A 24,290-nucleotide genomic window follows, 5' to 3' on the forward strand; every position below is an offset into this window, starting at 1 on the left:
GGGAGCGGGCGGCGCGTGGCGCGGTGCGGCCGGCGGCGGCGGCGGCGGCGGCGGCATGGCGGGCTCCGGCCCGAAGCGGCGCGTGTCCGCGGCCCCCGCGGCGGCCGAGGAGGAGGAGCGGCAGGCGCGGGAGCGCATGCTGGCGACGCGGCGCGCGGAGGGCGCGGAGGGCGTGACCCTGCAGCGGAGCATCACGCTCTTCAACGGTGTGGCCATCATCGTGGGCACCATCATTGGCTCGGGCATCTTCGTGACGCCCACCGGCGTGCTCAAGGAGGCGGGCTCGCCCGGACTGGCGCTCGTGGTGTGGGCCGTGTGCGGGGTCTTCTCCATCGTGGGCGCGCTCTGCTACGCGGAGCTGGGGACCACCATCACCAAGTCGGGGGGCGACTACGCCTACATGCTCGAGGTGTACGGCTCGCTGCCCGCCTTCCTCAAGCTCTGGATCGAGCTGCTCATCATCCGGCCCTCCTCGCAGTACATCGTGGCGCTCGTCTTCGCCACCTACCTGCTCAAGCCGCTCTTCCCCAGCTGCCCGGTGCCCGAGGAGGCCGCCAAGCTCGTGGCCTGCCTCTGCGTGCGTGAGTACCGAGCCTCGCTCCTTCGCGGCCGCCTCGTCCTGGGAGTGGGCGCTGAGTCAGCGGGGCCCGTGCCCTGCGCTCGGGGAGGGCGGGGGGGTCCCGCTTCCTCGCCTCGTCCGTTCGTGCGCCGAGCGTCCCTACAGCGTCTGAAAAGCGCGTTTCCTGTCTGAGGTTCCCAGTGCCCGCTGCTCGGACAGGAACTGCGGTTGCGGAGAAAAACATTCATTCATTTCTGCTCCCGGAACCGGCGGAGGCTGGCTCACGCGAAACCAGTAGTGACAGGATCCTGTGGTGCCCCTCGGCGCTGCGGCGTCAGGAGTGCTTACAGGGGGTGCTTGGCTGCGGATTAAGTGCGTGTGTGTTGGGGGTGGAGGGTGGGTTTCGGGGATCCCAAGTCGTGCTGGGAAACAGCCCCGGTCCTCTTCCGGACAATGGGCATGCTCTGCGTTAGGCTGGGGGACACAGTCCTGGTGAACTGAGTGCTTTGCCAGAAGAGTTTTCTGGTGGGATTTCAGAAGAAAGTCGTTTGTACCAGACATCATGTGATTTTCTTCTCTTCTTTTGGCCGTTGGCACTTCTTACACCTACCCCTTGGCCAACTTCTAAGCAGCCTCGCAGGATGGAAGCGTCCTGTTTTCAGAGCTGCCACCTGATGTGAGGATTGGCCTGGATGTTAATAGTGCACATAGGTCCGGAGCCAGCAGGGCTGCGTTCAGGGTTGGGGTCCTGGCCTCGAAACTCGGGGACTCGGGGAGTGGCTTCTGATCGGCAGTGCCCTGCCGGTGCTGTGGGGATTATGGAGTGTGCGGACCAAGTTGCCTGCACGAGCCACACTGTAGTGTGGGGACAGGCACGTTTCATAAAATGGTGAGTCCGGAAGGCAAAACCCAGGGCAGCTCCGCTTGGCCGCCTGACATCACACGCGTTCCCGACACCCCGAACAGAGCAGCTACGCCCGTGAAGGAGCATTATTTGCCTTTTTTGGGGCGGTCTCAGGATGTGGATCTCAGCTTAAAAAAAAAAAAAAAAAAAAAAATTTGCCCAAATGTAGGAGGTCGATCTGCTTGAGGACAGGAAGACCTGTGGTTTCTGGTGGGGCTTTGACATGAGGGTTTTATGGGACGACACACTGGTCTGAGAAAGGAAAAGCCCCTCTAAAGGCAAAAGGACTTTTTATGATACAATTATAATAATCGTATAATCTTATGATTTAATGTTTGGGCCCACTATGTAGTGAAACAGATAATGTCTTTTTCTTTTTTTTAAGACTCTTTATGTATTTGTGCGAGAGAGCGCGTGCACAAGCAGGGGTAGGGGCAGAGGGAGAGGGAGAAGCAGGCTCCCCGCTGAGCAGAGTCCATGTGGGGCTCGATCCCAGGACTCTTGAGACCATAACCCAAGCCGAAGGCAGATGTTCAACCAACTGAGCCACGCGGGCGCCCAGATAATGTCTTTAAAGGCCTGTTCTCTCTCTAGTCTTTAGAAGTAAGTACCTTTTTAAACTTTCAGGTTTAAGTAGATAGATTGCAGAGGGACTGCGGTGGGCCCACCACCTGCCCCACGGCCCTGTGGCACTGCTGGGCCTGGCCAGGAGGGGTGTTGAAGGCGCCCTGCCAGTGTGAGTTGTGAGTGGGGGTGATGTTTTCCATGTGCTGATCAGCCTTTGTGGCTCTTCTTCCCTGAACCTCCTTGGGAGTGTGTTACGTGTGCCTGGGTGTGGGTGGCTTTGTCTGAGAGGAAGAGGATTTTCAGTTACAGAAAAGGACTTCCTGTCTGCCAGGAGGAGCACTAGTCTAGAGCCTCACTGTCTGGAAAGGGACAAGGGCTGGTCCCAGGCTCCCAGAAGTCAGAGCTGCCCAGCGCAGGCTGCTCTGAACTGAGCATGGAGAACGGTTATGGGTTTCCAGGGAGGCAGGCCCGCCCTTGCGGGGGCATCTGAGAAGGCCGTGAAGAGCCACAGACAGTTTGAGTGCCCTCCAGGTATCCCACAATGGCTGGGTTCTAGAATTTCTCCCCAAGAAGAGGAAAGGTGCTCTGTTCTGCACTCCGACTCGAGCCCATCCCTGCAGCCCCCGGCTCCGCAGTGCCCCTTGGGAGGGCCCGGTGGCCCGCTCCTTCCAGTGGTGTGTCGTGGGTGCTTGAGCAAAGTTCTCAGTTTTGCTGGTTGGTCTTTTCAGTGCCCTGGACATAATCCACCACAGTTTCTGCTTCCTAAGAAAGGCTGTTCTGAAACAGGTCGCCTTTGGTGCTTAGTATGGTCCTGCCGGTAATATATATGGGAATAAAGCCCTTTTCTTACAGGTCTGACCAAAACGACCACTATGGGGCCCTTGTCTAGTGTGGCTCTGGGGTTTCTCCGGGCACGTAAAGGCGAGAGAAACTCGCTCTGTAAGTCCTGATGGCCATGTGGGATCTGGCGTGAGACCAGCCTTACGAGAGAAGGCAGGAAGAGCCAGAGGTGAATGCTGCTGTCTCCCTCTCAGGCTGGGGTCTGAGCCGCGACGTGCCTGTCCCACAGGAAGCAGCCCCTTCCCACCCCGGGGGCAGGAGATTGGCCGTCCCGTCCCGTAGGTGAGGGGCACAGATCAGGAACGGGCTTGGCTGGCTGTGGGTCAGGGCTAGCCGATGTGAGGCTAAGTCAGTTGGGGTGATGACCAGAGGGGGAGGGGAGGCCATGGCTGTACCCCCCAGTCTTCTAGTTGACCGGCTCTTCTCCATCAGCTCCAGGTGGTGACCACTCCTGGGCGTGTGAGGTGCCTACACGATGTGTCCGCTGTATCGCCTGGTTCAGGGTGTCTGAACACCTGTGAGCTGCCAGGGCTGGGCCCGTCTCTGCACGAGGCAAAGGCTTCTGGGTATTTCCAAGTTGCTGGCGACCACAGAGTCACAAGCCGTGAGCTCAGTGCAGACGACAGCCCAGTCATTAGCACTGAAATCTGACTTTCCCAGCCAGACGTGAACATGCTCCAGCCCCCGGAGCAAGTCACGCCGAGTCACGGGACTGGAGCTCAGCCCCGTGGGGTCCTTCACAACAGCGCATGACCTCAAGGAAGCAGGAGATGCTGGGTGGGCATTTCTAACCCTTTTCTCCCTGGGTCACGGACCCCTTTGATAATCCAATGGAATGTGCAGACTCTGCCCAGAAATGTGTTTCAGGCGTATTAACTCCAAAGTGTGCATAGTCATGGGGTTCTCACACCCCTGCCCCCCAAGGGGGTCAGAAATGGATCTGGCGTCTCCTGGCTGCCGTGCGCTCAGACTCACGCCTCTCCTCACATGCTCCTGCCCAGCCTCTGAAACCATTGTTGTCATCCCTCTTGTTGGGAAACTGAGGCAGTGGTGGGCTGAGAGCCCACTGCCCGTGCCAAACCATCTTTTGCCCTCGCGTGTGTGGGGACACATGGCCGCATCTTGGGAGGGAATGGCAGATGTCAGGGTCCTGGGGTGATGTCGGTCACCAGGTCCAGGCGTCTGGTCAGCCAGGGTAAGGAGACGTGGGGATCTGAGGTTTGTCCCATCCCGGACTCTTTGGGGAGTGCTTGTCCCCCTGACTGGGGTCCCTGACCCCCGCCATATGCACAGCTGGCTAGGGAACCTTTCATTTTTCCTTCTTCTTCCCATCCAGATCTTTACCTTGCAGAGAGCTTCTGGGGTGGGGTAGGCCCCCAGCTGCCCCCCAGCATGCGCCCCCTTCCCGTGCCCACGTGCGTCTCTAGTCCCCGTCCACCTTCTGTGTCCCACAGCCTGGGGGTGCTGGGAACCAGGGGCTGCCTGATTCTGCACCCCCCAGTGGGCGTGACCTTCCTGGGCCCTCTCTGGATCGCTGGCCTAGGGCGCTGCCCAGAGCGCACTTGTCCCCACCGCTGGGCTTTATGCTGCTGACAGGACTACGCTGCGCCGTCCCAGCAGGCCCTCCAGGACCCGTGTGCCATAGGAAGGCTCAGAGCATGGGAGGCATCTTTTCCCCCGCATGCCTGTCCAGGCAGACCTGTCTCCCTGCAGGGGCATTTTCGGGGCCACGTGCAGCCCTTCCGCTATGTGAGGAATTGGCACCACCTTCCCATCTGGGCCCTTGGAGCATGGTACCTGCAACCCGATCCTGCTCTCAGTTGCCCTGACCTTGGTGGCTGGCTGACGTCTGTCGCTGCTGAGGCCCAGCTGATTGTCCGCGATGGTCTGTGAGTTACTCAAAACGTGGCCAATATAGAACTGAGGCCACTGCAGGGAAACGTGGGCCTGAAGCTCACTGTGACCTTGTGGCCAGCCTCGTGCTTTGCCCATGTCCGTGTGAGCTGCCTAGGGCTGGCACGGGATTCAGCACTCAGCACAGACACATTCATGTCCTGCCTGAGTTATCTAGGGCTGTTGCAGAAGGCCTGTGGGGACACTGGCCCAGGCCCTGTCCCTGTCCCCCAACTTCTGTGAGTCCCTTGGGCTGTGTGACCTGGGACTGGGTGCTTAGCTTCTCTGGGCCTGTGTCTCAGAGCAGGGCAGGGTTGTGTAGGTCATGCCTGCAGAGGGTATATGAGTCAGTCGTCTCCTCACTGCAGGGACAGATGACAAGAGGGACTGTCTGGAAATCGAACACGACAGAGCACTTGTGCCTGGTTGGGGGAACAGTGGATGAGCTGGGGACCAGGAGCTGTGGCCCTCCCGGGTGCAGCAGTGCGTGGAGACAGGGCCTGGCTGGAGCCATGTCTAATCTGGGCACCCTCGTGTTACGGGCCCGGGGTAGGGGGTGTCTCCTGCAATCATCTTAGACACCCCAGAGCTAAGGGAGAGGACCCAAGGACCTGGGATGGATGTGGGGGGGGCGATGGCCGGTGGGTCCCAGGCAGAACAGGTCTCCCCCCACGTGGAGGCCGTCTGCTGGCTCGCCCTGAGGGGGACCAGGGCCAGGGGTCTGGGGAGGAAGGGAGGCCAAAGCACAGTCTGCTTAACGAGCATTTTGTTCCGGTGGATCAGTGGGGTCATCACTGCCAAGGCACAGAGGGCGTTTGAGGACCTTTGTCCGACCTGGTCACTGGAGAGTGTCCTCTGGTCGTCGGGGAAGGCGGTCCCTGGCGGTGAGCTGTTTCCGGGACACAAAAGGAGAGGGCTTGTGAGCCCCGGTTGTCCTCCAGGGTGGGAGACCTCACTGAGGTTCAGCAGCCTGCAGCCCCTGTGAAGACCCCGTGCTGACGTGTCAGGGCTGGGGCACAGACTGGGCCCCATCCTGGGGCAGCCTTACCTGGGAGGAGGGAGACGTGCGTGGGCACGCTCTCTAGCTCCGGTCAGGCCCTGTTGCCTAGTGGGGGGCACACCGTGGGGGCACCCTCCCAGGATGCCCTTGGCTGGCCCTGTCCTGGGCACGGTCCCTGCATGGCCTGCACAAGAACCCTCTGTCCAGAGAGCGGCAGACGCCAGAGGGACAGCCTGCTTCAGACTCAGGCCTAAACCCACACAGGCCAGCATCCCCCCACTCACCCAGCCCCTCCCTTTGGACGGTGCTCAGTACACGGGCGTCACACGTGTGCACGTGGGGGCTGGGTCCCTGGGGGATTTGCCCCATCGGTAGGCTTTAGAATCACCTGGTTGGGGGGATTGATGCCCAGGCTCCCCAGAACTAGCAAGATGGGGGCACAGTGTGGGGTGGGGGAGCCAGGGTCGAAGCCCCAAAGCTCCAGAGCACAGGAGTGGGACTTGGGAGACCTGAGTGTCCGCTCCCTGCTCCCTGGGCTGTGTGACTTTCAGCAGCCGGACAACCTCTCTGAGCTCCATTTACCCAACCATCAGATGAGGCTAGATGCCCCCCGTCCTCTCGGCCTGTGACTACAGCAGGTTTCCCTCCATTTTCTTCTTCAGTAAAATGACTGGAGGAGCAGGGGGGATGGACTGGGGGTTTCCAGGCCACAAGGGAGACCCCCAGGGCACCGAGCCTCCTGAGCAACAGCCTGGTCTGTCCTGAGCAGATCTTCACAGTTGGCAGTGACCGATTGGTGGGCTGCTGGGCAGCGAGTTCGCATGCTCCTTCACCCCCACCCCCAGCAGCCGTGCGGAGACCAGACACACTGAGCAACCTGCCCAGCGTCACACAGTATGTCGGCACTCGGGGGTCACTTCAGAGCCGAGGGAGGGTTCCCTCCTGGTTGTCCTGGCTGTTCTTGGGGCAGGTGGCCCCTGGGGACCTCCCTGTTCTCCAGGACTGTGCCTCAGGAAAGCCCAGTAAAGCGAGATGCCGCTCTCTGGGGGGGTCTCCTGCCCGCCCCAGGCCCCGGGGGGGCTGGCAGCTCTCTGAGCTGACTAAATCTGCCCCTTGCTGGTGTGTTCTGTCACGAACGTGCCGGCCCCATTCCTGACACCTGATGAACCCCGGGGTCAGGTTAAAAATGGGAAGAAATGTGGAGATGCATGTTCCAGGGGTGGTCATGGGGAATTTGAAAATGGGACACTGGCCTGTTGGTAATTTCTTTACACAGAGAAGCAGTGAATGGACAAGATGGGGGCGGGCGGGGGGGGCTACCGCTTGAGAGCCAGTGTCCCACTTGCATGGGGAGGTCACATTGGCCTCTCCACAAGCTGCCAGTGGCCCCTTGGCTGAGGGAGCCTTGGGCCCTGTCAGAACAGCTCCCTGCCCTGGGCGGGTCTGGAGCAGAGCTCTAGACCTGAACTGTGGCTCTGTGTTCTAGCACGTTCCAGAGGGGAGTCGGCCTTGTCACGTGGTTTGGGGTCATGCGCATTCCTTTTCTTGGAGCCTAGCAAAGGTGAAATCGCCCTCCGGTTCTCCAAGTGGGATCTCTGGGCCCTCAGCCCTGGCGTCCCTGGGGAGAGTTAGGAATGCAGACTCTCGGCCCCATCCAGGCCTGCCAATCAGAAGCTCTGGGATGGGGCCCCACCAACTGTCCCAAGAGGCCCTCAGGGGCCTCTGGCGTCCGGGAGTGTGAGATCCTATCTGTCTCTGGGAGGGCCGACAAAGTTAAGGCAGGACACGAAGAAGTGCTTGGTGGGGGAGGCCCAGGTGATCAGGGCTGCCAGGCTGCCTGTTGAGAGGGGGGCTCGCGGTGAGCCCGGAGGACATGTGCACCTCCGGGGGCCAGGGGGGCAGGTGCTGATAAATGAGCCCCCACGAAGCTCTGGGCCCCTGTGTGTGCTGGGTGGGTTGGGATAAGTAAGGCGAAGGCAGGACAGGAGCCTGCGGAGCAGCCTGGCGCCCTGTCGGAAGTTGGCCCTTGGCGTCCAGGGCCTGAAAACCGTATGCAGAAAGCACCTTCTTTAGAGAGACCCATTTGAGGAGCCCGCCTGTGGCTCCTAGGTGGGACTCAGGCAGTGAGATTCGAGGGGGCTCTGACCCTGGGGCCCTTCCATCTCTGGGGGTGGACAGTTCCTGCAGAGCCTTGGGCCAGGGACGAGGTGGGCTCCGTCATTGCGGCCCCCTGGGGGGGGGGGGCATTGGACTGATTTCCTCATCAGTAGGTGCCAGCCAGGACCCAGATGCTGTGGTTTTGGGTGGTTCTCTTGGGCTTACTCGTGACCTTCCCCTGGTGTGTTTGACCTCAAGTCAGCGAGGGGGTGGGGTCGGCCTGCCACCGGGGTGCGCCGAGGGCACCGAACGACAGAGTGAGTCTGAGCCCACATCAAGTGCTCACTCACACACTTCTGCAAGATCCTTGCTGACCTTGGTACTGGCGTCCACACAGTCGTGAGAGAGCACAGCCCGGGTTACTGCGTCGGCTACGCCCGTCAGCATTTTACCCTCAGTTGATGTGTTTTTTGTGTTTTGTTTGGGTGTGTTTGTTTATTTTTTTACTTACTTTTATCTTTAAAATTTTTTTTTGTTTTGGTGTTTTTAAATGAAAACAGGCTGCCCTTGAGTTTCAACTGCCCTCCTCTGGGTGAAACAGCCGAATGAGTACATTTAACACGAGGCTGCTGTCTAGCAGAAGTCGGGGCTGTGGTGGGCGATTGGGGTCCCTGGCGGCATTGAGGGATGAGAGGTCAGGTGGGGCCAGGCTGGGGAGGGAGCGTTTGAGTCCTGCTCAGATAACCACCTTCCCAGAGACAGAGGCCACTGCCAGGAGGAGGCTGGTGACCTGTGTGCTAGTGGGGAGTACGTCCCCCCCGCTCGGGGCACCTTCTGTGCTCCCCACCCCCATGCCTCTGTGACGTCCGCAGCATGGGGGCCCCACATGGGATGGGGAAGCAGAGAGCATGCGGGGTGTCCCGGGTCACGTCAAGCCCCACCGATGGCAACTCCCCAAGGATACCCCACGCTCAGGGTCGGGGAGCGTCCCAGAGTGCTCCCTGAGGGGAGCCTGAGAATAACAGGTTGGAAGGGGCCGGCGCCCAGGGCCGAGTGGCCCTCTGGGGACGTGCAGCCCTGGGTCTGTAGGCAGGAATCTCAACGCAAGTCCCCTACTCAGTCAGCCTGGGGCCGGGGCTGGAGCTCGCAGCCAGGCTCTCCCTGTGACCAGGTGTCCCGTGAGGCTGTGGGGTCGTCCTTCCCTCACTGGGCAGCACTACCCACCATCGAGGTGCAGAGGGAGCCCCCGAGACCCTGGCTCCTTTGCTGAGGTTGAGCTGGGTGTGATGTGGCCTGGGTCGTAGCAGGACGAGGATGGGACAGACAGACCTGAAGGACGAGCTCCCAGTGTGCGGGACCGGCCGCCGGTCCCAGCCTGCTCCTGGCGGTGCTCAGGCAGCCCAGAGCTGGCTTACCTTCCTGGCCCCCGCTGTCGGCATGCGCGAGCACAGCCTTGCCTATCTGGGGGTGCCGGTGTGGGGAGCCTTCCCGGGCACCTCTGCCCCGTCGGCCGGCCTGCTCGTGTGACAGGCCCTGGAGGGCTGCGAGTCTGTAGGGACCACCCCATAACCCTCAGCACCTTCTCTCCTTACACCCCGGACCCCAGTGTCCCCATCAGACCCGCGGCGGCAGCCCCCCTTCTGAAGGCGTCCGGTCAAGGTGCCGGAGCTATAGGCAAAAGGCCCTGAGATGCACGACCAGCTGCTTTCGTGAAGGGCAGAAGCCAGTGGGTCCCTGAGGAACGCATTTGCTTACTGAGGATTGTATTTTGTTTTGAAACTTTTTAAAAAACCCCATGGAGAATACTAAAGCGTTTGTTTACTCGTCAGCCAGTCAGTGAACATTAAAGTTTCATCAGGTATTTCAATTCTTTGTATAAAAGAAATGGATGTTACAAGGTCCCCTTTGTCCTGTGAGCAGATCCCTTCCCCTCCCGCCTGCAGCCGGCCTTGTCTGACCATGACCTGGTTACTGTGGACGTGACCTAGAGCCGCGTCGGTGTGAAGAGAGAGCCCTGAAGGGCTCAAGATGCGCTAGCGGGAGCAGCGGGTCAGGCCTGGGCCGGGCAGGCTGTGCGCCTCGTGTTCCCGACGGAGGGGCAGCGGCGTGGAAGAGGAGGGACTCTGGGCCCCTGTCCTGCCCCCGTGACCGCTAAGACCAGCACAGCATTAGTGGGCACCGCAGCAGGACCGACCATGAGCTGGGAGCTCCGGGCAAGCCTGCTCCCCTTGCTGGAGCCTGAATTGTCCTCTGCGAAGTGGGGAGGGTATAGGAAGACCCCAGAGGAGCAGGCGGAGCAGAGGCGGCGGTTCGGCTGTTCCGGTGTCCAGAGCCGTGCCCGCACGCCTCTGCCAGGAGACCAGCCTGCCAGAAGCCACATTGAGCAGGGTGTCCCGCGGGCGGGGAAGAGCCGCCTCCCAGTGCGGCCGGGCCACACCTCCCCCACCCGCCCTGCCTCCCTGGGACACGGATGGGGGGAGTGATGCAGTGGGCCGGCCTCCTGCCAAAAGTGCATCTGCCTACAGAGTGCTAGCCACTTGGGCCTGGTGAGGGGGGCCAGAGGCATTTGTGCCCCCATGACCGTCACGCTCACCCCATAAGGAAATGTGAGGCTGTCCCAGGAAACCTCGGCGCCGCCCTCTTGCTGTGCACAGGCTCCCTGGGATCCGGTGGCAGGAAGGAACAGGCCCTGAGCGTGGGCTTGCCCTCCAAGGCCCTTCCATCCCGGATCCCAGCCATGTGGCCGGTGGGATCGATGAGCAGCGGACTGAAAGCATTCCCCTGGAAGCCTAGGACAAGGGAATCCCGCTACTTCTCCCCTCCCTGCCCTCCACTGTGATTACCGTGGGGCTGCCAGATAGACCCCAGAGACCTGGGTCTCAGTCTGGGGTCTGCCCCTACCATCTTGGGGCAGGGGGCCACTCTGAGCCTCTGTTTTCTTTTCTGTGCGGGGAATGGCATCGCTGACGTGGCTGATACAGGACAGCCATCTCCCCGTTGACTCTGAGGGCCTGGACTGAGCATGTGCCCACTCCCCGGGGCCACACTGAAGGTCCCCGGGGCTGTCTGCCCCATGCACATTTGAGCCTTTCCCGGCCAGGCTCAGCTCCTCCTTCAGCCCTGTGGTGTGGACACTGTGTCTGGAGCCCCACCTCCTCTCCGCAGCTCATTTTACTATGTAGCCTGGCAGGTGCAGGGGCAGACAGCCTAGGAGCCCCAAGGGACTGGGCTGGGGTCCATGCCAGGCCCAAAGGCCACTGCTCTTTGCTGCCCCACCCAGCGCAGGGAGCCCCTGAGCATTTCAACTCCGGAGTGGCAGCTACAAGTCACGACTTTGAGAGCAGTTTTCGATCTGAACTTTCAGTGTGGAGCACAATCTTGGCCTGTCCTTGCATCAGCCGGGGCTCTAAGCAGTGAGGAACATGGCCGTGGGGGCGGGGCGCTACTAGGGTGTCAGTTAATTTCCTGGAGTGATAAGCAGGTGGCAGGGTGCAGCGGGCTGGAAGAGTTCAGGTTTTTCTTCTACCTGAACTGCCAGGTCTTTTTTTTTTTAAGATTTTATTTATTTATTTGAGAGAGAGAATGAGATAGAGCATGAGACGGGGGAGGGTCAGAGGGAGAAGCAGACTCCCCGCTGAGCAGGGAGCCCGACGTGGGACTCGATCCCGGGACTCCAGGACCATGACCTGAGCCGAAGGCAGTCGCTTAACCAACTGAGCCACCCAGGCGCCCGGACTGCCAGGTCTTATCCAGTTCATTAGTGCAGATTTATTTTTTTGGGCCTTACGGCTCAAATTGTAAAATTTCACTGATTGACTTTAGCTGGGGAAGAAGCCCCCCTTGGGGTCTGCCAGTCCTGGGTTAGTTCTGTGTCGAAAAGAGAAAAGGTGTGAGACCTTTCCAGCGTTTCTTTCTTTTTAAGATTTTATTTATTTATTTGAGAGAGAGAATGAGAGAGAGCACATGAGAGGGGGGAGGGTCAGAGGGAGAAGCAGACTCCCTGCCGAGCAGGGAGCCCGATGCGGGACTCGATCCCGGGACTCCAGGATCATGACCTGAGCCGAAGGCACTCGCTTAACCGACTGAGCCACCCAGGCGCCCGAACTGCCAGGTCTTATCCAGTTCATTAGTGCAGATTTATTTTTGGGGGCCTTACTGCTCAAATTGTAAAATTTCACTGATTGACTTTAGCTGGGGAAGAAGCCCCCCTTGGGGTCTGCCAGTCCTGGGTTAGTTCTGTGTCGAAAAGAGAAAAGGTGTGAGACCTTTCCAGCGTTTCTTACCTTAACTGCAGCCCATGGAGAAGCAGCGGGTGTGGAGGGCTCGTGCAGAGGCCCTTCCCAGGTCCAGGTCCTGCGGGTTAAAGTCAGAGGACCAGCCCCCGAGAAAGGAGGGCCCCGCTCTGTGCCCTTGCGGATTCCCTGCTGTGGGTGCTGCCGGGCAGCTGGTCGCGCGAGCCTCCGGGAGGGCGCCGTGCGCAGAGCCGAGCCGCAGCCTGGCCAGCTCGCCCTGGCGGCGGCCGAGAGCACACACGACGGAGGAGCAGTGGACTGGAAGGTCTGAGCGCTGAGGATCTGTTGCCTTCGTTTTAATGTAGTTTTGCTTCGTTGTAAGTGGGTGCGGTAACAGCCAGCTCCCGGGGTCCCTGCACGCTTGACCGCGCCTCCTGCACACCCACTATGTCACCACACGATGCTTCCAGCTCGGGTCAGGGCCAGGGGTCTCCCGGGAAGCCAGGCAGGGCCTGCTTGTGTGCGTCCGGGCGCGTTTGTGGAGCCTGGCCTGGGGGCCCACCTGTGCCCCCCTCCGCCCAGCCCCACGTCCCCCGCCTTCCAGGTCGGGACCAGCTATGATTGGTGTGACTTCCAGTTTTCAACGTACACTATTAAAGCCCCCAGCTGGGCCCAGCTGGCCTCTGGCTGACGCCCCCTCCTTGGGCTTGGCCTCGCCTTCAGTCCCCATTTCATGTGTCAGAATTGCCCCCCGTGGTCCCATCACTTGGCTTGTCACGTGGATTCATGCTAACAGTACCTCACTTACCTGTTTCCTCTGTGGGATTCCAGAAGGTTCTCTCTGCAAAAAGAGTTTCCCACCTTCGGGAAGTTAGGTGGGCTGTGTGGGCACCTGAATTAGGCTGAAATGGGGAGGGGTGCACACAGGTGAGCACAGACTCCTTCCGGTGGCAAAGGTGCATTTGTATTTGTAACCTGCTCTCTGAGGATAGGCCTCAGGTGGGGCGTGGGCAGGGCGGGGCAGGGCTGTGGTCAGAGTCTGGCAGGAGGTTGAAATTCATTCATTAAAAGTTCTTTATGGGGGCGCCTGGGTGGCTCAGATGGTTAAGCGTCTGCCTTCGGCTCAGGTCATGGTCCCAGGGTCCTGGGATCGAGCCCAGCATCAGGCTCCCTGCTTGGCGGGGAACCTGCTTCTCCCTCTCTCTCAACTGTTCCCCCTGCTTGTGCTCTCTCACTCTCTCTGTCAAATAAATAAATAAAATATTAAAAAAAAAAAAAGTTCTTTATGAGAGGGCACCTGGGTGGCTCAGCCTTCAGCTCAGGTCATGATCCCAGGGTCCTGGCATCGAGTCCCATGTCTGGCTCCCTGCTTGGCGAGAAGCCTGCTTCTCCCTCTCCCTCTGCCTGCCACTCCCCCTGCTCGTGTTCCCTCTCGCGCTCTCTCTCAAATAAATAAAAATCTTTTTTAAAAATCTTTATGATAGCCTAGGGGTGTGTGGGATTGTAGGTTTTTGAGAGTCGAGAAGTGTGCTTCTCAGCCTCTGACCTTGAGCCTGGAGAGCTGTCAGTCAGAACAAGGCCCAGAAGGTGTGAGCCGCCAGAGGGGCTGGGCTCCCCTCTCTGGGGCTGCCCCTGTCCGCCGGGGCCGCCTGTCCCGCGCAACTCACTGCTGCCCTCTCTCCGCAGTGCTGCTCACGGCCGTGAACTGCTACAGCGTGAAGGCCGCCACCCGGGTCCAGGACGCCTTCGCCGCCGCCAAGCTCCTGGCGCTGGCCTTGATCATTCTGCTCGGCTTCATCCAGATCGGGAAGGGTGAGTGCAAGCTCCGGGCGCCCCCGCCAGTTGTCCTTCGAGGCCCTGCCTTGCCTGTGGTGGGAGTGGTCCCTGGCCCTGAATGCCCCGGCCCGAAGGTCTGCCGTGCCAGCATGCACGGTTTCCTTTGAGCCGGTCACGCTGGCTGGCAAGAGGCACTGACGTTGTTACAGAGACTGAACGGCAAAGTTAAATCCCGAGTGATGGGGAGAAATGGCCCAAGCCGTCCCCTCAAACGCCACTCTCCTACCCACACGTGAGGGCGGGGGTAGGATGGGGACATGGCAGTTCGCAGAGGGACCTCGGGGCTGCGCCGGCACACGGAACTCGAGGTGGGATGGAACCGTTACCGAGGCAGATCGTGCACATGGGGGCCCACATCTCAAGTGCCTGTTCGATGGAGGGTGGCCGCCCCCAGGGAGGATGTAGGAGCCCCCCACCAGCCCCAGCATCTTGCCATGCCAACCCCTCCCACTGTGGTCTGCCACTTCGTCTTATCTCTGTGGGTCACCCACGGTGTGGCGCTTGGTGGCAGTGCGTCCTCTCGGTGCTGGGAAGGGAAGTACGCGTTTCTCCTGGGGGGTGGGATCTGCTTGGCTCTCACAGACCAGCGGTCCCCCAGGGGCTGGCGCAGGGCAGCTTCTGAGGGCCCCTTCAGAGAGGGTCACCAAGAGGGCGCACAGCCACGTGCCCCGTAGCCTCTGTGTTGGCCTCTGTCCACGACCGAGTCCTCTCAGAGCCCTGGGGTGCGGGAGGGCAGCACTCGTGCCCCCAGCTTCGCAGCAGGAGAGCCGGGATTGGGGCTAGATCCGCATCGTCCAAGATCGCATGCCAGCACAGGGCTGCGTGCCCCTCGTGTGCAGTCTTCTCCAGCAGGGCACTCCGTGGGCCTCTGTGGGCGTCTTCATCCTAGCCCACCCTCTTCACGTGCTGCCTAGCCACGAATCGAGTGGGTGGAAAGCCCATGATGGCCCCATATCTGCCGTGTCCTCCAGGCTTCTGCCCGTGGTACCCAGAAATCCGTTCCTTCAGTTCCTGGGCTCTCATGCTCCCTTCCCCTAATGGCCACACAGGGCCCCACGCATCATAGGAACTCAGCATCCGCAGGCCGTGGGCCCGTGCGGGGGGGGTTCATGATTTGGGAGAATTGGGTGCACGTGGGCCCTCTCTGGGGCTAGAGAGAAGCCCACATGCTGGTCTACACCAGCCTAGTAACGTGGAAGTGAGAACCCAGATAATGTGGGCAGACCGTCTTTATTGAACACATTCACGTGTGTGAAGGTTCCTAGCGTGGCTCTGGGACCTAATGAGACCCCAGCACCCACGAGCTACGATCAGCAGCCGGGTCGAGGGGGACATCCCACCTGATTTCCAGACCGCTTTCTGGGGCACGAAAGGGAGCTGGACGTCATCCTGGGAGCATGTGTCAGATCAGCCAGGAAATCCTTAACCCCCACCCAGCCGCGGGTGCGCTGACCAGGCAGGGCTGGGAGGGGCCGGTCGGCCCTGAGTGTGTGCGGGGCTGCTGCTCCCGGGGCTCCCACTGCACTCCGAGAGCCTTCCCGGGGCTCCAGGGTCTAGCACCTCCTTGAAGACAGGACTTCATCATCTGCCTTAGTCCTCGAGTCTTGAGGACCCTGGTCGGGGCTTCCCTGTGCAGCCTCGTGGAGCAGTCGGCTGGGCGGGACCCGGCGGACCAGACTTTGTGCAGCCAGAAGTGTGTCATTTGATAGAAGATCCGCTCGTGAAGGTATTTGCTGGGCCGGTCTGATTAGCTACAGACAGATGAGGAATGTGGAGGGGGTGACCTGACTTTTGTAGAAACAAATTCAGTTGGATAGCAAAGAGCTTTTGTTCAGCTCGGATACCTAACGTGTTTGTGATGTTGTTGCTGTAGGAAACATTCCCCCCCCCCCCCGCGCCCCCCCACACCCCCCTTGCCCCAAAGCAGTTCCTTTCTGAACTCGGGATACAGTGTGGCGTCTGCAGAATTCTGCCTCCTGGTTTTCTTCAAGACGGTTGTGTTGTTCCCAGATGAATGCCTTCCCTTCTGGGGGACATATGGTTGCAAAATTGACGCCTTTCTCCTCCCACGGAGTCCGTGGTCTGACTCTTCTTCCCTCGGGCAGCCTGCCCGTCGCCCTGGGTCCCCATGCTGATGGCAGGCGGGAGGGCCCGGATCCTTGGGGCCGGGGCTCGGCTCGATGGTGCTCAGACTGTCCCCCAGCCAGGCTGTCCCCCAGCCAGGCATCATGGCACAGACCTCGGGTGCCCTGCTCCCCCGGGCTCTGAGTGGCCGGTCTTCCTCCCCAGCCCACCAAGCACCCACGGGGGCCCGAGGGCTGCAGAGGGGGTTTGAGTTCAGCTGGCCATTGGTCGGCCACCAGGCCTCTGCTGGGCTCATTCCCTCGAGACCCGTGAGCAGTCCACCCTTGCTCTTCCCACTCTCCTTCACTGGAACCTTCTGAGGCCCTGAGTGTGACTGGCTGCTGAGCCCCGACAGGGACTTGGCCCTGCTGGCCAGGGCTCGGCTGTGGGGTGGGAACACCAGACAGCACATGAACAGGAGAATTGTAGACAGGCAGACGGGGCGCCAGCGCAGACCAGGACTGAGGGCGGGGGGGGGTTGCAGCTGGATGAAGGCACAGAGTTAAGGGGACAAAGGGACGGCTCTGCACGGCCCCAGGCTGGGATCTTGGTGTGGGAGCTGCTCAGCTGCCCTGTGGCTGTGGGTGGGAGGGCATCCGTGGGGCCTGGCGCCATGCGAGGTGTCTGGATTTGCTCCCAGCATTTTCAGGAGGGGAGACAGAGCTCAGGTCAGCATTTCGGGTCCGGTGGCACAAAGCAGAGAAGCAGGCAGACTGGGTGGGTGGAGGGCACTTGGGGGCTCATGCTTGCCACCTGCTTTTACCCTTTTGGTCTGTGGACCCCTTATGTGGGACGCCCCACGGGGGCCATGGCCCTAAGGCCAGCCCGTTCCCAAAGCCAGGCAGGCGTTCCTCAGACCAGAGATGGGAGTGGGGTGCAGAAGGTGCGTCCCTCTGCCCAGGTCGGTCCCGGAGGACACACAGTGGGACCCGTGTGGACCCGTGTGGTTTTGCTCGGGCTACAGCACCAGCGGGAGAGCGGTTACAGCGTGGACTGCCCGGGTGTCCGGGTGTAAAGGGCCCATAGAGCGCCTCCTCCCTCCCACGCCGAGTCTGAGCAGGATATCCTCTGCCGAGGGAGGTCGTGGCGGCTAGGTCTCCATGCACCAAGCAGTCCTGCCCCCCAGCCCCCTGCCCCTACACCCCAGGCTTGCAGCAGCTCACACAAACTCAGCCCGCTGCCGAGATGTTGGCCCCAAAATGCTGGGAGACATGGGTGTGGTCTGCACGGCACGTGGAGGCTCCTAAACCCGGTGTTGATTATCTCGTACGTCTGGGCACTGTCCCAACATGACGGGGTATCTCGGAATGGGGGACACATGGGAGACAGCCCGGACAGGAAGGGGCGAGCCCTTGCAGGCCTCCCCTGACAGGACTTCAGGGCCCATTTCAGAGGGGCTCGGGGTCCTGCTGGGACCGCAGGGCACTGCACCGGGGGGCTGTGCAGGGCTGGGGTTTGGTTCTCCACTCTGGTCACCTGGGTCCCAGGAGCAGGGAAGGGGCCGGGGGCAGGGCAGGGCCTGCCCTGTGGGAAGACTTGTACTGAAGGTGCCATCGAGGCAGGCTTGGTTGTTTTTCCTGTGGATGTTCTTTGATAAATTTTTTTTGAAGATTTATTTGAGAGAAAGAGGAAATGTGAGTGGGGGAGGGGCAGAGGGAAGATTTCCAGCAGACCCCGCACTGAGCGAAGTGCCTGACATGGGGCTCCATCCCACGACCCTGAGATCATGACCTGAGCCAAAACCACGAGTCAGCCCTCGACAGGCTGAGCCACCCAGGCGCTCCTTTTCTTTGATAATTTTTAGTTGAGGCCTTTTCCTTGGGCCTGCACACCTCTGCACTAACTCAGCCTCCAGGATCCTAACAGCTTTGGAATCACGCGCTTTGCTGGTGCTGCTCTCCGGCATGAAGTCAAAGTCGGCGAAGTCGGGCTCTCCCACTGAGGCCCTCAGCCCGCCTGGGCCCTGGGCCGTGGCAGCCACAGAGCCCTGTGCTGGGCACAGTTGGTTCTCAGGGGTCTCTCCCAGCCTGCTCAGTGGGGAGAGGTCCCTTTGCAACTGGGATTTGAGGTTTAAGGCAGATCTTGAGGCCGAGGGGCCCGCTCCTCCGGGGGTCTAAAAGACAGAAGGTCCCAGGGACAGACACTGGCCCGGTGAACAAGCCCCGACCTCCCGTCAGCCTGCCCACACCCAGATTCTTGCCCCATCACCGTTCCCAGACATCAGGCAGAGGCAGGACAGGCACCACGTGCCGGGCACGTCCCTCCAGGGCGGGGAAATGCGGAAGAGGAGCCCGATGAGCCAGCTGCAGGATGCGTGCCCTCCCAGGACGCTGGTCTCTGGGTGAAGCAGGACACCCATCGCGGTGCTTTCTGCCCAGGCCCATTAAGGGCACCAGTCACGCGGAGCTCCCTCACCAGGTGGGACTCAAGAGCACGGAGGCCCGGTGGCCCCACACGTGACAGCCCATCTTACAGAGCAGGAGCCTGAGGCCAAACACTGTTTGCTTGGCCACTGATTGCAAAGCAGGATCCAAGGCCACAACTTATCCCAGCCACGTCCCTGAGGCACAGAGTGGAGACCAGGGCATCTGGTGCAGACGGAGTGCGTCCCATTGGTCTGTCTGCAGACGGTGTCCCGTCGTCCCCTCATGGTTCTGGGGAACAAAAGTCCAAACTCAGGGCTGTAGTCCCTCTGAAATTCGTGGGGCATCCCTCCTTGTCTGTTTCAGCTTCCGGCGGTCCCTGGGCTTGTTGGTCCCTGGGCTTGTAGCTGGCCGAGTGGCCCCTTTCCGTATCTCTGTGTCTTCCAAGGGCCCTCGTGGGTTCAGGGCCCACCCTAATCCGTGATCTCACCATGAGATCCTCACCTCCATTCCGTCGTCAAACCAGGTCACATTCAGAGGTTCCAGATTAATAGGAGTTCCTGGGGAGACCCTCTTCCCATCTCGTGATGTAAATGACCATCCCATGGAAGCCCAGAAGGATAAAGTGGGACGAGAAGCAGAAGAGCTTCCAGGCTGGTGGATGTTCCCCAGTTTGGGGCTGACTTTCTCACAGTGTCCCCAGCCCAGGAGGGGTGCCCCAGGGCTGCTCTGCCTGTGGGAAAGCACGGGGTGGGGGGTGGGGTGGGGCCCTGCCAGCCCGAAGGTTCTGGGATTCCCTGCGGCCCCGTCCCAGATGTGGTGTTGACAGGCTCCCGGGGCCCTGGAGAAGCGCTGGTGAGCATCTGCCCAGCTTTCCCCCGCCACGCAGAGGCCAGGTCTCAGGGGATGCGGGTGTGGGGGGAGCCCTGGTCCTCCCAGGTCAGAAGCCGGAGGGCTGCCACATTCACCCGGTGGGAGGAAGGACCGTGCCTGTCCCCGTGTGCACAGAGCTGCTGGTTCCTACGGCTGTCTGTGTGACGTGGGGATTCGGGCTGGCTTTCCCTGACAGCACTCCCTGGGCCTTGGAGCTTTCCACCCCAATTACCCCGGTCCCCAAGGGGTCCCCGTGGGCGGGAGGCGGGCCCAGCTTCCGGCTGTGTGTTGGCGTTCACATTCCCAGCAGCCCTTCTGGGAGGGCTGCGTGTTTGGGCTGGTAGAGGCAGACGTGAAGGTCCGGGGACTCGCGTGCACCGCGGGCGAGCCGACGGCTGGGACCCGGCCTCAGCCGGCATGCTGCCTTCCCTCTGGGCAGCAGTGCGGTGTGCAGAGAAGCCCCAGAGAAGGGGTGGTGGCACGGGACCCCGTTAAACTGTGGGATCCCAGGGTGCCCACGCCCCCACTGTTGGAGCCCATGGGAGGACCTGCGGCGTGTCTGTCTGTCGCCGTCATTCTCTGGCCTGCTCTTGGGGGGGCAGGGGCCCCGTGGGGAGAGAGCCCGGCTGAGTAGCTTAGAGCACGGTGGCCATGTGGGGGCTGTCGTCATTCATCCATGTCTGAGGCATCCCGTTTTGGGGCCCAGCACAGTCAGCGTGTCTGCCCTAGCCGTGGGAGCGGTGCACGCGGGCCCAGCATCGGTCACTACTCGCCCGAGCAGAGTCCTGCCCTGTGTCGTTGCCGTCCGGGCAGCCGCCCTCTGCATCCCAGCCAGTTGAGCGGCACCGCCTGCCTCCACCCACCAGACGGCCCCGCCCCCGCCCTGTCAAGCCTGCGTGTCTCCAGATATCGCCATATGTCCCCTGGCTGCAGAGGGCAGGTGGGTGGTTGAGACTGCACGTGGAGTCTTCTAGACTCTGCCCTCCTCCCAGGAGGACTCCGTGTCTCTTCCGCGCCCCGCCCCTGCTCACCACCGCCGTGGCCACACAGCGCAGTTGCTGATGCACGTCATGACGCCCAGGTGTGGCCGCCTCCCCCGCTTCTGGCTGGAGCTGGTGGAGACGGGCGGGCGGGCCCTCCCCCCAGCTCTCCACACCTCCCTGAAGACCACCTGCCGTTAGGGCTCCAGCCCCAGCAGGACCCCAGGACAGCGAGGGCAGGCACAGGCCAAGCAGACCCAGTGCCTGCTCCTTGGTGCCCATTGGGAAGGAGGGGCAGCGTGCTTGGCCAGCATATGGTCAGGAGCCTGGAGAAGCTGCGGGTTTCCCTTCTGGGCCGGCATCCAGCACAGTCTGTGTCTGAACAAAGCCGGGAGCCCTGCCGGGGGCGCATGCACGCTGCCCACTCAGGACGGGTCACTGTCAGACCCCTCCCTCTGTCCCTGGTGTGCAGTGAGGCACGCTGCGTCTACGGGAGGTGATAGGGTGGGCGACGGCCCAGAGGAACTGGGCAGAGGGTTGATTGGCAGCCAGACGCAACAGCCAAATCCTTGGCAGAGCTTTGCCTGCTCCCCACCCCCCAACACACACCACAAGAGAAGCAGGAGGGCTGCCAGGCCCACGTGGTGCTGCGGGGTCTGGGGGCCGCTGCGGGGTCTGGGGGCACGGTCCCTCTGTGCGCCTGGATGTCTGCTTTCCTCCGAGGGACTGGGCGCTTTGCAGCCAGGGGGTGAGGTCGCAGACGGCCAAGGGAGGTCCCAGCAGGTGGCCCAACCACACTTGTCCTAGGAATAGAAATCTTTGCAGTCTGTTTGGGAGGGGCCTGGCCGAGGCCCCCAGTGAGATTCTTTCCTCTGTGTTTGGTCAGAGCAGCTAGTATTTCCTTGGAGGAAATCAGGCTGTAAGTCCCAGAAAATACTGTTGTACGTCGGCAGTACCACCCCCCGCGTGACCGTCCCGGACGGCTGTGTGTACGTGTCCCGGCTCGGAGCTGGTGGCCACAGGGAGAGTGGCGCCTGAGGAGGACATCGAGGCTGCGCGGGCCTTTGCAGGGCTGAACGCATCTGGTTCTTAGCTGAAAACCACAGGCGGCAGGTCCCACCTCGAATCTTATCCCTGTCCCGGCCCTTTATCTGCAGTAGCCAGGATCCTTCTGCGCACCCACACTTCATCTTTCCTGTACCAGGCTGGGTGGCGGCCCCCAAAAGTGACCTCTGCATGGAATGTCTCCAACCCACACGTGCACACACGCTGTCACTAATTCAGGGGAGACTAGTTTTAACAGCTGCCCCCAAACGTATATCACAGCAAATGGGAAAATTGTTAAATTTGAAGAGTAAACAAGATACGTAGATGTGTATTCTAGTAGGAAGATGGGGCAGGTTCGTGAGAAAATCGTAGGTTCCAGACATGCGTGCAGTATGTGTAAGGGGCCGTTCTTGGGGAAAGCCTTCCGTGCTCCAGAAGCGGCTGTGGGACTTGCATCCTCGGGAGGTCTGGGGGAGTGAGGGTGGTCTCAGCGGCGCCCCCAGACTCTTAGGAGCAGCTGGGGCCCTCTGGGAGGTGTAGGTGGTGTAGGTGGTGTGGACGGGTTCCCAATCCTGGTCCTTAGATCCCCCTGCGTGTTGGTGGTTCCCCACTCCCAGGGCAGGTGGCCCAAGCCTCCGTGTCCCCAGCTGCTGGACAGCAGAAACACGTGGACAGGGCCATGGGGTGTGGTGGAGCTCTGCAGACGTGGAGTGCACATTGCAGACCATTTCCATGGGGGAGCCGCCAGGAGGGAGCCCGGGGGGCTCTGGGAGCTCTCCTAGGTGCTGTTGAATGAAGGGCGCGCTGTCCTGAGCCCACTCTCTGCACGGCCCCCATCCACCCGGCCTGCTGACCACCCTGTGACCAGGCAGTCCTAGGACCTGGGCCTCCAAGACAGGTCACATGCGGGCAGTGGGTGAGGTTCCGGCCACCCCGGGGCCAAACAGTCTATCACGAGACCGTGGCCACGTCCACCTCCAGCTCAGGTTTGAGATCAAAGGCCTCAGCACACCTGTGGGGTCAGGACAAACAAGCTCAAGGGTGAGTCCAGAACATGTAGGAGGTCCAGAGCTGCTTTTGAAGGGCAGGCTTCTCCTGGGGGAGATAAGGTGTGACGGGATCTCCCTTCAGCAGTCCCCTGACCTGCTGTCATTGTGTCCTGTTTCTGGGGTGACTGAGGCCATCACCCTTGTGGGAGGGTGTGGGGAACCTTGGGCTCCCCAGGGGCCTGAAGACCCACCGGCTGTGGGTCGGGGTCACATCCCTGCTTCGCCCCACAGTGCCTGGGCCCGTGGCTTCTCAGCTGGATGCAACACAGGCCTTCACATGCAGAGCCATAAGGACTCTGTTAGAAATGTCCCCAAACTAAGGAGCAATCCACACCTGACCAAGAGTACAGCCCCTCCTCCAGCTGTGTGTGCCTGGCAGGCGGCCGCCACGGGTGGGCTGAGTGACCGGCCATGTCCCATGTCCCCGTTGCGGCCATCCCTGGAGCCAGGAGCTGGAGAGTATGGGGCCGGCTGGCAAGCTGGCCCCTCGTTACGGAGCAAGTGACTCTGGGCCCGAGGGTACCGGGCGGAGCCTCAGAAAGAGCCCCGGTAGCCAGGGTCCCCCCAAGACCCCCATTTCTAGTCGCGTGTGCCAGGTTGGGTGGTGGACCCAAACCCGTGTCCCCTGGGACCTAGAGTGTGCCCTTATGTGGAGAAAGGGTCTTTACGGATGTGTTTGAGGGAAGGATTGAGACGAGACCATCCTGGATCAGGGTGGGCCCTAAACCCAGAGACATGTGTCCTGGTAAGACAGAGGAGAGACACAGCAGAGAAGCCACGAGAGGACGAGGGCAGACAATGGGGTGGTGTGACTGCACACCGGGGCCCCCTGGGCCGCTCCCGGTGGAAACGGTCAGCAGAGAGGTGGACACAGCTCTGCCGGGCCTTACTGTCATCTGTCCATGCGGAGGACCGAGGCCGAGATGCCCCCAGGGACGGCTGTCCAGGAGGTGCTCACACTGCGTGGCCCCATCACCTCATGCCGCTGCAGTCTCTCGGGCACATCCAGGTTCCAGGGACAGATCTGAGTTGTTTTGAGAAATTTCCTGCTGACACTTGCTGACAGGTCATGCTCTGAGCTCTGTCCCCCAAGCAAGGAACCTGGGTTTAGGGTTAGCAGCCCGAGATATTCCCAGCACTAAGGGGGAGCCGAGACTCAAGCCTAGGTGCTCCTGATCTAGGGCTCAGGTCAGCGGTTCTGCAGGGGTGTCCCCTGAGGTGACTGGGGCGACCAGCCCCTCCTCCTGACCCGAATGAATCGCGGGTAGACGCACACATGCCCCTGCCTCCACCTATCTGGGCATCCATCCTTCAGCGCACATAGTCCGCTGGTACTTAGAGTGACCAAGAGTCTGCAGAGCTGCCTCCCCCTCACGGGTGGGCTAGGGGCATCTTGGGGGCCAGGTCCCCCGGGTCACTCGTGCCTGCTCGCTCCTGGCCCCAGGTAAGTGTGGGGACGCTGGCCAGGTGGCTCAGCAGGTGCATTGAATTTCTGGCAGCGGAAAGCCTTCACCCCAGCGTTTGTGAATGTGACTGTATTTTGCTCCAGGAACATTCCAGAAGTTGTGGGGAGACCTCTTTGCAGTGATCTGTAACCTGGCATTCCTTTCTGTGTGTTTGGCCTTTGCCAGGTGACGTGTCCAATCTGGATCCTACGTTCTCGTTCGAGGGCACCAAGCTGGACGTGGGGAACATTGTGCTGGCATTGTACAGCGGCCTCTTTGCCTACGGGGGATGGTACGTTCTAGAATGTCGGGGTCTCTGGGCCTTGGGCGGACCCTCGGGTCCAGAAATCCGGGCCTCTTGGCCGTCCGCGGGCTGTTCGGGGGAACGCAGGCAGGGCTCTCGGGCCGCTGCTCGCCCCACGCGTCCCAGAGAAGTGCAGCCGTGCCCGGGCGCACATGTGGCTGCTGCTCACAGCAAGCC

At 61.1% G+C, this 24,290-nt stretch overlaps 1 protein-coding gene across 1 annotated transcript in view; it reads left to right on the top strand.

Annotated features, from left to right (window-relative positions):
- Positions 1–55: 55 nt before the first annotated feature.
- SLC7A5 (solute carrier family 7 member 5) overlaps positions 56–24,290 on the top strand; it is a 31,561-nt gene continuing 7,326 nt past the window's right edge. The window contains exons 1-3 of the mRNA XM_035024629.1: positions 56–581; positions 13,779–13,904; positions 23,996–24,101. Of these exons, the coding sequence (XP_034880520.1) occupies positions 56–581; positions 13,779–13,904; positions 23,996–24,101 (758 nt within the window). The remainder of the gene's footprint in view (positions 582–13,778; positions 13,905–23,995; positions 24,102–24,290) is intronic.

This window comes from Mirounga leonina, unplaced genomic scaffold (assembly GCF_011800145.1).
Source record: "Mirounga leonina isolate KUSES-001 unplaced genomic scaffold, KU_Mleo_1.0 Mir_180, whole genome shotgun sequence".
Taxonomy (NCBI): domain Eukaryota; kingdom Metazoa; phylum Chordata; class Mammalia; order Carnivora; family Phocidae; genus Mirounga; species Mirounga leonina.